At 63.6% G+C, this 15,366-nt stretch overlaps 2 protein-coding genes across 2 annotated transcripts; both read left to right on the top strand.

Moving 5' to 3' along the window:
• Positions 1 to 14: 14 nt before the first annotated feature.
• On the top strand, positions 15 to 1,435 carry EMIHUDRAFT_117787 (hypothetical protein; the record flags this gene model as incomplete). The annotated part of the gene is made up of 2 exons (XM_005772277.1): positions 15 to 220; positions 580 to 1,435. The coding sequence occupies 2 exons, from the start codon at positions 15 to 17 to the stop codon at positions 1,433 to 1,435; spliced, it is 1,062 nt and encodes a 353-aa protein (XP_005772334.1).
• Positions 1,436 to 8,334: 6,899 nt separating this feature from the next.
• On the top strand, positions 8,335 to 12,024 carry EMIHUDRAFT_458646 (hypothetical protein; the record flags this gene model as incomplete). Its single annotated transcript, XM_005772276.1, has 10 exons — positions 8,335 to 8,373; positions 8,627 to 9,958; positions 10,101 to 10,157; positions 10,272 to 10,574; positions 10,641 to 10,683; positions 10,847 to 11,019; positions 11,237 to 11,393; positions 11,468 to 11,586; positions 11,658 to 11,770; positions 11,997 to 12,024. 10 exons carry the CDS (start codon positions 8,335 to 8,337, stop codon positions 12,022 to 12,024), a joined length of 2,364 nt encoding a protein of 787 aa, XP_005772333.1.
• Between the last annotated feature and the right edge of the window lie 3,342 nt (positions 12,025 to 15,366).

Below are 15,366 nucleotides of genomic sequence, written 5' to 3'. Positions count from 1 at the left end.
GTCAGGTGCGGGTGATGCAGTACGACCAGTTCATGAACTCAAAGGTGTTCTTCTTCTCGGAGCGGCGCCGCTTCTTTCCGGGCAGGTTGACGGCAGAGGCCGACTGGCCCGTGATGGTGCACTTCAACTACCACCCCGACAAGCACAAGCGGATGCTCTGCGTTTGGGAGAGGTACGTCGGCGGAAAGCCAGACGCTTGCGACAGCCTGCCTCAGGCCGGGTGATTTCGTGCCAGGGCCTGCGTGTGGCCAGCCGTGGGCGCTGGCTGGAGAGAGTCGATATGAAAACTATTACCGCCGCACACACCAGTCAGGAAAAGTAGGCAAAGAAACGAAGTAGAGCTAACGATGCTAGGATTCTTCTTGTGTCGAGCCTGTCTGCTGTGAGAAGAGTTGTTTTGTCTAAATTCTTCTTGTTCGGGCCGCCCGAATCGCCACCCGACAAAACAATTGCTCGCAATACCAGCCAGCGCCCGGCCTGGCAATCTTTCCGGATGGTTGCTGACGGCGCCGCATCGCTCCTCGACGTGGAACAGCCACCGACGGTGATCTGCACAGCGTGCGGCTCCCACGACATCAGGGCGTTGTGGGCCACGTTCCTCTTCAATAGCATCTTCACGGTTGCGCAGCTCTTTGGGTCGATATTGTCAGGATCGCAAGCTTTGTTCTCTGACACGAGCACGATGTTTGTTGATTCGGCCACGTACCTGATCAACATACTCGCCGAGTATCTCCGGATCGGTGGGGCGAAGCGTCGCACTTCGGCGGCCGTCGACATCTCGGCCGCAGGCATCTCGTTTGTCGCTCTCGTCGCCGTCGCAATTCTGAACATCCTCGAGTCGGTCAAGGGGATCGAGGAGGGAGGGGGCGACACCAGCGACTCGCCGAATCAGTATATCATGTTCGGTTTCACCGCGGGAAACCTGGTCATCGATATTGGTATGCTCGGCTCCATCCTGCTGCGCAAGCGCGGTGGCTGGCAGGGCCTCCTCACGCGCAAGGCGCGTGCTTTGCGTGCACGTGTGAGCTCCGCGAACGCAGAGCTTGTTGCGAGCAGCACGGCCGGTGCGGAGCAGGAGCAGGAGGCGGCGATCACTTCTACGGCCGACCTCAACGTTTTCTCCGCCCTTGCCCATGTGATTGCCGATACGATGCGCACCGTCACCGAAATGGCCTGCTCCATCCTGATCTGGGTCTACGACAATGACAAGAGCTTTGACGGCGACAAGGCGGACAACATCACCGCGTTGGTGGTGTGCGCGATCATCTTCGCCATTGCGCTGTACGTCTTGTATGAGACTGTCGTCCAGATCAAGGAGGAGATAAGGAAGCGGCGCACAGAGGATGAGGTGGCCGCAAACAATCCGAACTCTGTCACCCCACTCTCGGCTCAGACAGAGTCTGTCAGTGAGCACACGGGGCCTCCACAAGCATGATCGATCTATGTGTGCGCATTTGGAGAGGTTAATATTATAACGACCAGTGTGCACGACCCCGCTGGAGGCTGAAGCCGTCGCCGCGACCATCGAGGTCGCACCCCATGACGAGGAGACGCCCGCGCGGCGGGCACGATTCCTCTCGGTGCAGTTGGACGTATTCCCGCTCTGCGCCGAGTAGCTGCAGCAGCCGGTCGGCGAGCTTGTTCTTGCCGACACCCTGGTCCCCGAGCAGCAGCAGATGGCCGCCGCCCTCCCACTAAGCGACGGTCGTACGAAGCGCTCACGCCTGAACACTTGAACTTGAACGCAGCGCGTGGACCATCTGCCTCGCGCGATCAGCTGCCTTGGGCTTGCCGGAGCCGCAACTCGGCGAGCCGGACAGCCAGTACGCGACCGCCATGGGCGCGTTGAAGCAGGCCTGTCCCATGAGGAAGCGAACGTCACCGCTCCGAGTGAACAGGATGACGTCGGCGCTCAGAGAGATGACGGCCAGAAGGGCGAAAGAGATCAACCTCATACGGCGTGAGAGCTGCTCGGGAGGCCGCGAGCCGATTATCGCACCCAATGCCGCGGCACAGTAGAAGATGGCGACGTGGGTCGCTGGCCGCGTCGTAGCGATCTGCATCCGTTCCGCCAGCTCCTGGGGTGTGTAGGTCACTGCGCTGTGCACGTTAACCAGAGCCAAGCCGATGGCCACGCTGATAGCGCACAGGGCGAGAATGGCGACGATGGATCGGAGACGGCCGTCGGGGCACATGAAGAAGGATACCTACGGGACATGTCCCCTCCCTCTCTTGGCAGCTCTCGTGATGTCAAGCGGAAGGGGAGGCGGGCGCACAAGGACTCCGCAAAGCATGATCGCGAGGAGGACCGGCCCCAACCGAACAATGTTTAGCAGCATCATAGCAGTTGCATCGGCGGCGGTAGGCCGCGAAAGAGTAGAGGGTTCTATCATCGCAAGGGCGAGCACCGCCAGGGCGGCGACGAGCAGCTGAGTCACCGTCACGCCGCCTGAGGAGGGCGCAGTGCGACACGCCACGGGCGCAGCTGCCTCCTCATCAGCAGCGGCGCCCTTGGTGTTTGTCTCACACTCCTCCCGCTGGAAGGAGAAGACCACGTGTGCGAGCAGGATGGGTCCGGCAATGAGCATGGGACGGACCCACTCAGGGCCGAAGACAGCAAACAGAAAGAGCACAGCGAGCGCCCACAAGGCAATCGAGGAGGGCACTCCGGAGGGCCCTCCAATCGAGCGCGTGGGCTGTGGTTCGGGAGGGGAAGGAGCAGGCGATGGTGGGACATCGTCTTCGCCCACCAACGCCTGCTCGCACAGATTGATCAGACTCCGTGCTTCTTTTATCGACTTCAACGTTGATTTTCCAAGAACGAAGTCTCCTGCGGCGTGGTGTGACGTCAGTGAGGTGCTGGCACGAGCCCCCATATTTCGGCATGGCACGCACCCTTGGCGTCGTGGAGCGCTGTCGCTAAGCGTAGCTTGGATTTGTACTCGTCCGTCCTGTCGTACTGGAGCTTGATCCGCGTTGCCTGCATTTTGTGCCCGGGCATCGCAGGCTTATCGCGCGCGATGCCCGTCACGAGCCTGTCGAGGCTGTGCCGCATCCTCCAGATCACAGCGTCGACTTGGGCCAGCACAGCGTTAGACTGCATCTCATGGATAACGTCGTCCATCGGCCAGGCCACCACTGGGTCCGGTAGCCCATCGTCCCAATTGTAATTGTCGTTCTGCGATGCCGAGTCGGAGGTGGAGCTCGCCGACGAGCATGGGGTTGCTACGGGGGAGAGAGGAGGCGTTGGCTGGGCCCCCGCCCCAGGAGAGGATTGCCTGGCCGCCATGGACCGGCCTGGCGTTGGGGAGGGGTGAAAACTGCCAGCACGCCCCGGGCGTCGGGGGACGGCAGGACGTAAGTTGAACTCTCGAGACCAGACTGGCGCGCGGCGCGCTGCTGCGTAATCGTCGGCCCGTTACTGCCTGTGCTGGTGAGTTGGCGGTCACGCGCTGAATCATCATCGTCATGTGCCTGTGCTCTGCTGCGTTGCCGTCTTGTGGGTTTCTCTATAACTGCGATTTGGAATTTGGCATTTGTCCAGCTCTTTGTTTATTTATTGGATTCCTATTTCATCTGATCCTCGTCTAACTCACGTCACACCCAGATGATGCACTGACTTTTTCCACCGCACTCAGGCCACGTTGGCTTTGGCATCAGCCTCGCCTGGGCGTACCTGACCTCAAGCCAACGCACACACGGCGATGTTGGCCATGAGGTGGTGCGGTTGGTGCTGACGAAGTCGAAGTAGGCGATGCAGCGGGTGAAGTGCAGCAACCATGGCTTATCAGCAGCGTGAAAGTGGCGTGCGCTCCAGCCGCACTTGGCGCCCGGCGCAATTTTCTGCCGCAGCCTCGCGATGTACACGTAAGCAAAGAGGCCTTGGTCGGCATTCCCCCCCACAAAGTTCCACTTGTTGTCCCTCACCATCACTGTGGGGCCATAGCGCCGCCGGTCTGCAGTACTGAGAACCGCGCGCGGCGCTCCGCTCAGGTTGAACCCGGTCGACGTGTTGAAGCGGAGTGTTTCAAGTGTGTCAAGCCCGAGCGCGAACGTCGAGCGGTTCGTCCGGAGCAGCAAGCAGCCTGCGTTGACGGGTGAACTAGCATCGAAGCTCGCGCGCAGCTGCCGGCCTGAATCCCAAAACCCCTGAAGAGCGCTCGAAATCGTTGCATTGGCCGCCGCCAGGCGCGTCGGCTGGAGAGGGTAGTGGAAGAGGTCGACGTCCAGGTCTGTGACGAGGAGCACATCCCAGCTGACGAGATTGACGAATTGCCACTTGGAGAGGGCCGCCCTCTGAAAGCGGGCACCGAGGCAGCCTGGGACGTTGCAGTGGCAGGACGGGCAGGACGCAGCGGGGACCCGAGGCCCGTGGCGGGCATAATGAATGGAGAAGTTACCAATGGCGTGGGCCAACCTCGTGTCGATGCCGCGTATGGTGGGTGAGGCGCTGGCACACTCGGCGGCCACAAAGCTCGCATTGTCCGTCAGAACGAGCACACCAGCACGGTGTGATCCCTCCTGCCTCAGGAGCTGCACCCAGCGCGCGGCGTTGTAGCACCACTTTGCTAAACCGCAAAATGTGTTGTGCAGGTGACCCGGTGTCATGGAGCTGCTTGCACGGAAGTCCACGTCCATGTGCACCATTGTGGCAATGCCGACTGTCAGCCGCCGCGTGGAACCGCTGACGGTCACGGAGCGTTGCCTCTTCTCCATGCCCACGTCATGGCTCAGTGCCGGTGTGACGTTCGTGCCGAGATTGGTCTGTGCTTGTGCGTGCGCCTGAGGCGATGGCAGCGGCGGTGGTGGAGCCCTGGGGAACCCCTCACCACTGCTGCCGCGATGCTCAACGCCATCGCCTCGGATGTAGTTGCTGCTGCCCCGCAGGATGCAGGCCACGTCCGCCCGTGATTCGCAGACCTGACCCGTACGCAAAATAGCGGGCATGCAGCACTCGCGTGGCCCGCCGGGGCGACCGGAGCAGCCATGTCCGCCACACAGCCCGCACGTGGCGTTGCAGCAGACCTGGCGGCTTGGGTGCACGACGCCGGCCGAGCAGTCGGCGAATCGACGAGAGGAGGCCGTGTGCTCCACGGGCCTGATGGTGAGGTTGAGAGGGTGGTGGATTGCCAGGCGGTGCGCCTCGGCCGACGGCGAGAAGGACGACAACATCTCGCGCGCGGGTCGGTCGAGGCTGTCACGTGCAAGTTTGGCTGGTGTTTCTTTGGTATTCCGCATGGTCCGGGACTCGCTAAAGAGCTAGAATTCTTTCCTCCAGCTAGAATTCTCTTTAAGACTACAATACGTCGTAGTGTTTTTGCGCAGCGGCGCCGCCAGGCGCCCGCCCCGGCGGTGAGCGACGCGTAGCGAGCGAATCGCCGGGGCGGGCGCCTGGCGGCTCCGCGGAGCTCCTATCTCGCGGGTGCGCGAGTAAAAAGAAATTTATGTGCGCCGCTACGCCGCGCCAGCGCTTGGCGAAAACCGCGAAAGATATAGAATGCCAAATCGCTGCTGCGTCGGGATGCGGGTACCTCGCGAGAAGCCGTTCAAGCCCGGCCATCCTCACCCCCCCAAGCAGCTGCGGCCGCAATTTCAGCCGGTCCCGTGACCGCCCCGACCCGGCAGGTGCGCGTTTGAGCGAGGGCGTCCTGCAGCGCACCGAGAAGGGGCCGGTCGCGCGCAGCGCCACGCCGCAGGCGTCCGCCGGAGGCCCGCCGGAGGCTGTATGCGGCGGCCACTTCCCCTCGGTCTTTCGCCGCGCTCCGGCCGCCCCTTGGCTCCTGGCCGTCTCTTCCGAGCGGCTTTGCGCGCCCCCAACATTCCCCTGACAGCAGCGCCTCACGGCGTGGGCTGCGAGGTCACTCGGGGTGACCCAGGGGGCGGCGGGGGAGCACTCTTCCGCCGGAGTATCGACGGTCTTCCCGCTACTCGCCCGTTTAAGGTGCATCCACGCCCCGCCCACCACCTTCCCGGCAGCCCCACCCGCTCGCTGACGTCCTCACTTCTCCCCCCTGCCCCGCCCCCCCTTCAGGCGAGGCCCTGGCCACCAAACTCGCGCTCGTCGCTCCGGGAACGGGCAGCAGCGCGACGCTTTTCGAGAGCGAGCGGCGGCGGCGGCTCAGCACCAACCTTTGCAACGCAGGGGCTGGCTGCGTGGGCCCCCACCACCTGACTCCGTCGGGTTCGCGTCTCCCTACCCGCTGAGGGGAGCGCAGTGTGTGTCTGTGTCTGTGTCTGTGTCCCTGTCGTGTCGTGTGTGTCGTGTGTAACTCTCGCACTGCTCTGTCTTAGCTCTCGCCACACGCACAGGCTCAGCCTCGCCTCTCTCGCCGCCCGCACGCTCGGCGACGCACACGAGTCACGACAGAACCCGGACGACGTGCGTTTTTGCTGCTCTACCAAACACGCACACCCACGCCCGCCCCAGTCAGCGGACCCAGCGCCATCGAGAACAAAGACTTTGGCGAGCCAACGCAGCCGAGAGATAAAGGGTAAAGGCCTCTCCGCAAGACCAAGAGAGCCGTACGGTCTACGGAGTAGCGGTGCAGAGCGCGAACTCGCCGTACTGAGCCTAGCGCAGCGCGAACTCGCTCCTGTTCATAGCTGCGCAACCCTAGCCTAGCTCCATTTTCTTGCTCCAAGCGCTTGCGCTTCGGAGAGATTTTAGCAATACCAAACAACTCTAACACTCACACGTAATTTGGGGCCTGGAGCCCTGTTCACGCGCGCGCGAGACGTGCAGACAGGGTTGCCAGGTGAGAGCGAATGGCGCGGTTCACGCCTCGCACAACAGAGAGAGAGATGCGCTCTGCATGGTGGGACATAAAAGAGAGCGAGTACTTGGGCGAGTAGGCCGTGCGGTCAACGCTGCCGCGCGCGACTTTGCGCGCGAGGCGGCGCAGCTTGAGAACGGCGGTGGGCGAGAAGCCGCCGCCGAACGTCTCGTGGAGCAGCAGGTTGAAGTTGTTGCGCTTGACAAAGATCGCGTCGTGGTAGAAACCGCGATGCGCCTTGACGTAGCCGTGGCCGGTCTTGTGGTCGAAGGGTTGGCCGGGCTGCCCGCGCGCCTTGCAGCCCATGTTTAGGCGGCGGGCCTTTTCTTCGGTGTTGCCGAAGGCGTAGGAGTGGCCAACGGAGGCGGGCGTGCCGCCGCTCGAGGCGTTGCCAGCGCCCGGCGAGGAGGTCTTGAGGAGGGGCGTCCAGAGCTTGACTTCATTCACCTCATCGCATCCTCCCGGTCCCGCATGGGGTTCCGCGAGGTCGACCTTGTACCCCTCGTTGTACTGCCGGGTGAGCTCTGGTTTCTCCTTGTCGCCGTGCACGACCGGCGCGTTGGCCGGGGCGCGCATCGCGTCCGCCCAGGCGGCGAGGACGCCGTCGTGGGGCCGCCGGTGGTGGGCCTTGTTGTAAAGGTAGTCGCCGAAGAAATCGACTGGCATGCCCCGCTCGAGCGCGACCCGAAGGGTGGGAAGCGCCGCGGAGAGCCAAAGGCCGAGCTTTCGCTGGAGCTCGTCTTGGAGGGTGTCGGAGGAGAGGGCGGTGGCGTACGTACCGTCGACACGGACATCGAAGGCCTTGCCGGCGAAAGGCGTTGAGGCGGAGACGAAGCGCGCGGCTTCGCGGTTGTTGACGGCGCTGTCTCCGAGGGACGGGTTGTTCTTGACGTGCACATCCCGCGCCTTGACGAGCTCCTGGTGCGCGTACCAGTCCTTGTGATTCTTGATGGCAGCGAGCGCCCGCGGCCGCGGGTACGTGGATTTGCAAGTGCCATTGAGAATCGCGTCGGTAGCTGGAAGGGACTCGGGCTCGGGGAGCGGGACGCTCTTGGGGTAGAACTCAGTCAGGTAGCCGCCGCGGACGGTGTAGTACTTGTTTTTGTTTGTTGCGCTTCGGCGGTTGGTGGTGCACTTAACTCCGAGAAACCCATCGGCTCGCTCCGATTTCTTCGAAAATTCTCTTTCTTCGGCTCCAGTGGTGTACCTGTGTTAGTGCCAGTGCGCGCCAGTCCCGTGCCCAGTGTTGTGCGAGGGAGTTAATAAATAAATAAATACAACGGACATCCCAAGCTAGGGCTGGGTCGAGGACAGACACGTCCCCACCTTTGCAGGATTTTGCAAAAGCGAGGGGGGAGGGCGCATCGCCGCGCGGAGAGGGCTGGGCACAGGGCACAGGGGATCTCTCTCGCATAGGATACGCACTCGGCGGCACGAGGGCAAGGCTGGGCGTCCTATGTTTGTGCTCCCCCCCGGACCCCTCGCTCTCGGGCACTAACCATCTGACCACTCATCGACGGGGCTTGGCGAGCGGCCGCGCTGCGGGGCAGGGCTGGTGAGAATGGGCTCTGCGAGGGAGTTCCCTTGTAAATTCTACCGGGTAAAATTCTCTTTTTGCACAAGGAAGAGCCAACGAGTTGGCAGAGCTCCCCCAAGAAGCTCTCCTCCTACTCTACCGAAGCAGAAGCCTCGACGCTGAGATGCCCGTGCTCGCTGACCTCCTCCACGCGCTCCTCCTCCCGCTCCGCATAGTTCTCCGCCTCATCCACCGCCTCCTCTACTCGCCAACGTGGCGGACAACCTACCCGGTGACGCGCACGCTTCCCGAGCCGGTCGCGCCGGCCGCGCGCAAGGGCACGTGGACGCTCCGTACCCGCACGGGCGAGTCGCCGCTCGGGCCGGTGAAGCACACGCTGAACGGCAACACGGGCCGCCAGCTGTGGACCTTCGACCCGGCCGCCGCTCCCGCGGCCTGGGAGGCGGACGCGCTCTCGCACTTTCGGCGCGAGTACGAGGCGATGGCCGAGGTGCGCCACCACTCGGCGGACGAGCCGCTGCGGCTGCAGGCGCTGCGCGAGACGGGCGGGAAGCGGCGCGCGGCGAAGCCGCTCCCCAAGGGCGCCGCCGAGGCAGAGCAGGTCGACGCGTCTCTGCGGCACGGCATCGGCTTTTACGGCAGCCTCCAGATGGAGGACGGCCACTGGCCGGGCGACTACGGCGGGCCGATGTTCCTGCTTCCCGGGCTGGTGATCGCCTGCTACGTGACGGAGACGGAGCTGCCGGCGGAGCACCGCGCTGAGATGCTGCGCTACTTGCGCAACCACCAGAATGAGGACGGAGGCACGGGGCTGCACATCGAGGGCCACTCGACGATGTTCGGGACGTCGCTTAACTACGTCGCCGCGCGGCTGCTGGGCATGGCGGCGGACGACCCACACTGCCTCCGCGCGCGCGCCTTCATGCACGGCCGCGGCGGCGCCGTCAACAACACGTCGTGGGCGAAGTTCTGGCTCGCGTTGCTGGGCGTGTACGAGTGGCGCGGCATCAACCCTCTGCCGCCGGAGATGTGGATCTTGCCTTACTGGCTGATCGTCCACCCGGGCCGCTTCTGGTGCCACTGCCGCATGGTCTACTTGCCAATGTCGTACCTGTACGGCAAGCGCGCCGCCTGCCCGCCCACGCCCCTCACGGAGGCCCTGCGCAAGGAGCTCTACGTGGAGCCGTACTCTGAGATCGCGTGGGAGGAGCAGCGCAACAACTGCGGCCCGGCAGACATGTACGTGCAGCACCACCCGCTGCAGGACCTGCTCTGGAAGGTCGTCGCCGCAGCAGAGCCGTGGATCCCTGCCTGGCTACGCCGCCGCGCGCTGTCGTGGTGCGCCGACATGATCCTGCACGAGGACGGATCGACACGGCATGTCGACATCGGCCCGGTCAACAAGGCGATCAACATGGTCTGCTGCTGGTACGACGACCCGCACGGGGAGGCATTCAAGGCGCACCTGCCCCGCATCTTCGACTACCTCTGGCTCGCCGAGGACGGCATGAAGATGCAGGGCTACAACGGGTCGCAGGCGTGGGACACGGCCTTTGCAGTGCAGGCCATCGCGGCGTCGGGCCTCGGCGAGGAGGCCGAGGTCTCGCCCATCCTGAGGAAGGCGCACGAGTACCTCGACGCGTCGCAAGTGCGCGAGGACTGCCCCGAGGTGGAGAGGTACTACCGCCACATCTCAAACGGCGCGTGGCCCTTCTCGACCCAGGACCCGGCTGACCGATCTCGTCCTGCTGTATGATCTCCTGCTGCATTGTAGCTTATCATTACGATAGGACCACGGCTGGCCGATCTCGGACTGCTCTTCGGAAGGGCTCAAGGGCGTCATCGCTGTCGAGGCGGAGATCTAGCCGAGATCTGGGTGGAGATCTAGCCGATCTCTAGCCGATCTCAGCCGATCTCTAGCCGAGGGAGAGGCCACACCCCTCGGCTGTCTTGGCGTGCAGGCCCTCGGCTTGCCCGGCGTAGCGGCGCTCGAGCCGGAGCGGCTGTTCGATTGCGTCAACGTCATTCTCTCGTACCAAAACACCGCCGAGCACTGGGGCACCGGCGGCTGGGCCACCTACGAGAACACGCGCGGCCCCGCGGCGCTCGAGCTGCTCAACCCGTCTGAGTGCTTCGGGGACATCGTCATCGACTACTCGTACTGCGAGCTGACCTGCGCCTGCATCACCGCCCTCTCGCACTTCCACCGCCGCCATCCCGGCCACCGCACCGCCGAGATCTCGACGGCGATCAAGCTCGGCGCCGTGGACCCGCGACACGCAGCTGGGTGGCCCACGCGCTCATTCTAATGGCTGATGGCTCGCGGATAGGCGCGCAATGGATCCGCGACAAGCAGCGGCCCGACGGCTCGTGGTACGGCTCGTGGGGCGTCTGCTTCACCTATGGCGCGAGATGGAGCCGAGATGGAGCCGAGATGGAGCCGAGATGGAGCCGAGATGGAGCCGAGATGGAGCCGAGATGGAGCCGAGATGGAGCCGAGATGGAGCCGAGATGGAGCCGTACTACGTGGCCTCAGGCGCGTGGTTTGGCGTGGTCGGCCTCGCCTCGGTCGGCGAGCGGGAGGCAACCTCGCCGCACGTCGCCAAGGCGCTCGCGTTTCTGCGCTCCAAGCAGCTGCCCGACGGCGGCTGGGGCGAGTCCTACTTGTCGTCCTCGAGGAAGGAGTACCACCATGCAGACGCGTCGCAGGCCCCCCCCCCACACCCGCTTGCACGAGCGCACTCCTTCCCTCACCGCACCACTTGGCACGCGGACGCGTCGCCAGCCACGCCATCGAGTGCATGCCTCCCCTTCCTTCCGTTGATCCCTCAGCCGGCGTAGTCACCGTTCGCGGACGCGCCGCAGGCCGTCAACACGTCGTCCGCGCCGTGTTTCTTTTGGGAGCACGTATTTCTTTTGTCCTCAGGTCGTCAACACGTCGTGGGCGATGCTCGCCCTCCTCGCCGGCACGGAAGGCTGCGACGAGTCGATGGCCGGCGCGGCGCCGGTCCTCGCGCGCGCGGCTGCCTTCCTGATGTCGATGCAGGAGCCGACGGGCGACTGGCCGCAGCAGCTCATCTCCGGCATCTTCGGCCACACCTTTCTCATCCTCAACAGGTGGGCGCGCGATGAGTGGTTGTGAATTGGTCATGCGTAGGCGTCTTCAACCACAACTGCATGATCACGTACGCAAACTACCGCAACATCTTCCCCCTCTGGGCCCTCGGCCAGTACCGCCGCCGCCTCCGCGGCGAGCCCCTCCCAAACCTCGACGCGGTCCCCACTCTCAAGCTCTGAGCTGCCGGCCGGCCTGGGCGCGCGCGTCGAAGTGGCGCCGCGGCGGACAGGAGAACCTCGCGCCGTGCGGCAAGAGCCGGCGGGGCGGAGACACAGCGACAGCGAGGGGTGACGTCGAGGTTTGCACATCGCTGGAACAACGGCAGGCCAGCGACATGCAGAGGTAGAGCCGCCATGATGGGTCTCCGGGAGCCCCTTTTTCATGTTGAATTTATTTTGGCATCCGCTCGAGAGTGCGGTAGGTAGACATTCTACCTCCCATCTAACCGCGCCTACCCTTTCTTGGCACTTGGGTAATGGGTAGACCTTTCACACCCACCGAGGTCATTACCTCTAACTAGTTCGTGCGTCCTGCTATCGCCCGCCTGGCTTTCGTTGCGTTCTCTCAGCGTGGTCTATGGTTTGCTAGACCCATGAGACCAGCCACGCCGCGCGGACACAGAGCATCATCGGGGCCACCTCAAATTCGTCGAGCGCGTGCAACCGCGACTCTCCCTCGTCCTCCACCGCCTCTCGTGCGTCATGTCGTCGCCGCCGCCCGAGGCCTACGAGGTGGCGCGCGCCGCGCTCTGCACCGCCTACGACCGCAAGAACGACGGCATCACGTACGGCGGGCTAGACGCGGAGGCCGAGTTGCAGGGCCGCATGAGCGCGCACATCGCCGGGCTCGACTCGCACGCGCCCACCGAGCTCGTCGCCGCCGCCGACGCCACCTGGAACGGCGACCTCGACCTCTACGGCATGCTGCTCACCTGCTTCGGCGCTGCCGTCATGCACAGCGTCAAGAAGATCGGCCTCGTCGTCGACTCCTCACACGAGAGCGAGGCCATCGCCAGTGCCAAAGCGGGCGAGCTCGTCGCATACGCCCGCGAGGTCCTCGTCGCCCTCGGCGCCCCGCCGACCGGACCGACCGTCATCCTCTCGGACAACAAGGCAAACGTCCTCGTCGCCAACAACGCCAAAAATCCGCCTCGCGCTCGCGCCACTTCCTGCGCCGCTACCACACGCTGCAGCGCCGCATGGCCGACGGCGAGTGCCGCGTCGTCAAGATCACCGACGACCTCATGCCCGCCGATTTCTTAACGAAATGGGTCCCCAAGGAGAAGCTCAAGCGCAGCGTCGACCACGCCTCCAACGCGCGAGCTCGCGCGGTGCATTGGGGGAACTGATCAATGCCGCCTCTGCGGGCCGAGCCCGCCCAGCGACATTGGGGGGGGTGCGGTAGGTAGACATTCTACCTCCCATCTAACCGCGCCTACCCTTTCTTGGGTAATGGGTAGACCTTTCACACCCACCGAGGTCATTACCTCTAACTAGTTCGTGCGTCCTGCTATCGCCCGCCTGGCTTTCGTTGCGTTCTCTCAGCGTGGTCTATGGTTTGCTAGACCCATGAGACCAGCCACGCCGCGCCCTCGGGCGCCTCCACCGCCGCCCTCAGCCACGCCGCTAGGACCGACGGAGACGTCAACTCCGCCGTCACAGAGAGAGATCGTGTGTGGGGTTCCCGACCAGCTCCACAAGTCCACACCCGCAACACCGCTAGCCCCCGCAACCGCCCGGGGGGAGCCCCCTTAGTTTCCCGGCAGTTAGAGAGAATCCCCCCCCCCCCCCCCCTTCCCCCCCCCCCCCCGTCTCGCTGCACATATTGGACCGACCTCCCGACGCCCTGGAACAGGTGGAGGGCTGGCATACTCTGATGGAAGCAGGAAGCTTCCATTCCGGCGGTGGTTCGAATCCACACGAGCCGAAGGTGATGAGTTTGGGGCTTGAGGTCTGAAGCTCACCCAATGAGGAAGTGAGGTACTGCTCGGTCCGGCTCTGATCATGCTGAACAAGTTCCTCTTGTAGCTCGATCGGTCACACCGCCATCGCCGTCGGGGAGAGGGGGGACGACACTGCTTCAGCAGCGTGCACCTCGATCCTGTACCGTGTTTGTTATGACCCCCCCCAATGAACACACCAGTGAGGGAGGGCGAGACGATCGAGGGGTCCCGTACCATGCGGAACCGACCCTATCCAGTGCTCAAGTGCTCAAGCATGCGAGCATGTCCATGTGCATGCGAGCGAGAGAGTTAGACCACGCAAGCGTGAAGCGCGACAAATAAGCAAGCCCCCCCTCCCCCCGCCGCCGCCTTGCGCCAAGCCTTGGGGTGTTGGGCTCACCTTCCACTGCATCAACACCTCCCATCTAGCATACGTACCTCGAGGTACGAATTGATTGTACTCGAGGCGTCGACCCTCGGGGCGGCTCTTGCGACTTGCCGTCGCACTTGCTCGGTGGCCGGGTGGAAGCAGCAAGCAGCCAGACCTGCTATGACGAGCTCAAGTGTGTGGGCTCTCTCCACTCTCCCTTGTCCATCTCATACCTTAAAGGCCAAGGTGGGCCCTATTGAAATGACCCCGATTTTGAGGGGTGTCGGACAAGCTAAGCTCAAGCGCGCTGTCGCTGCCCGAGTTGTGGTCACGTCCCCGAAATCTTCGCCGGCCCCGCCAGCTTGACCGACTGGACCGCGGAGAGGCTGGGCTTGGCCGGCGGCGCGACGCGTGGCCTCTGCTGCGGCCATCTCGGACGCTCAAGCGGCGCCAGCCAGCGGCTCGGCCGCGCATCCTTCACACACGCCGCCACGACCAAGCTGAGCGGGCCCGGTGTCGAGTCATGGTGCGAGATGCATGTCAGGGGCGGCTGTGGCCACAGCAGGTCCACCAGACGGGCGTCAAAGCTTGCCGTCGGCGTGCTGTCGTGGCGAGAGCCGAGACCGCTGCAGAGGAGCCGAGTGCAGTGGCGAGCCAGAGGCTACCAGGGTCACCAGGTGGTAGCCCTTGCCCATTCTGAGCAGGGATGTGCTTTGATGGGGTTGTGCTTGAGCGTGTGTGAAGTGGGAGTGCGTGCCGGCGGTGTCTGTGGCTGAAACGGGCGTGTGTGAGGCTGCAGAGCCGTGGTATGAGCCAGAGTGAGCTTCATCACCCAAGATAAGTGCGGTTTGGGACGGCTCAGACTTGCTGCTGATGGGCCTGGGCCAGGAGAGCGACAGAGAAGGCGAGGTGGTGAGCTGGGAAGCCGCTTTGTCGGCACCTGGACGTGTCGCGATGAAGTGCCAAAAAGTACTATTTGCGGCTATTGCTCCAAACTTCGGGAGACAAGGCCTACATATTATGACTGCATCCATGAGCCTAGTGCATGAGGGCTGTGGGTCGGGACATTTCACAGTCGATGGCGCCGATAATGACCTCCGTAATGCCCTCGCAATCGGCTCGGATGGGGTCCACCGGGGACAATCTCGGAGCCCTCTCCGTGGCATCACGAGCCGGTGTGAGCTTGAAGACCCGAGGTAAGTGCGGTTTAGGACAGCTCAGACCTGATACTGATGGGCCTGGGCCAGGAGAGCGACAGAGAAGGCGAGGTGGTGAGCTGGGAAGCCGCTTTGTCGGCACCTGGACGTGTCGCGATGAAGTGCCAAAAAGTACTATTTGCGGCTATTGCTCCAAACTTCGGGAGACAAGGCCTACATATTATGACTGCATCCATGAGCCTAGTGCATGAGGGCTGTGGGTCGGGACATTTCACAGTCGATGGCGCCGACAATGACCTCCGTAATGCCCTCGCAATCGGCTCGGATGGGGTCCACCGGGGACAATCTCGGAGCCCTCTCCGTGGCATCACGAGCCGGTGTGAGCTTGAAGACCCGAGGTAAGTGCGGTTTGGGACAGCTCAGACCTGATACTGATGGGCCTGGGCCAGGAGAGCGACAGAGAAGGCGA

This window comes from Emiliania huxleyi (genome assembly GCF_000372725.1).
Source record: "Emiliania huxleyi CCMP1516 unplaced genomic scaffold EMIHUscaffold_360, whole genome shotgun sequence".
NCBI classification, from domain to species: domain Eukaryota; phylum Haptophyta; order Isochrysidales; family Noelaerhabdaceae; genus Emiliania; species Emiliania huxleyi.
This window is presented reverse-complemented; position numbering and strand designations above follow the sequence as displayed.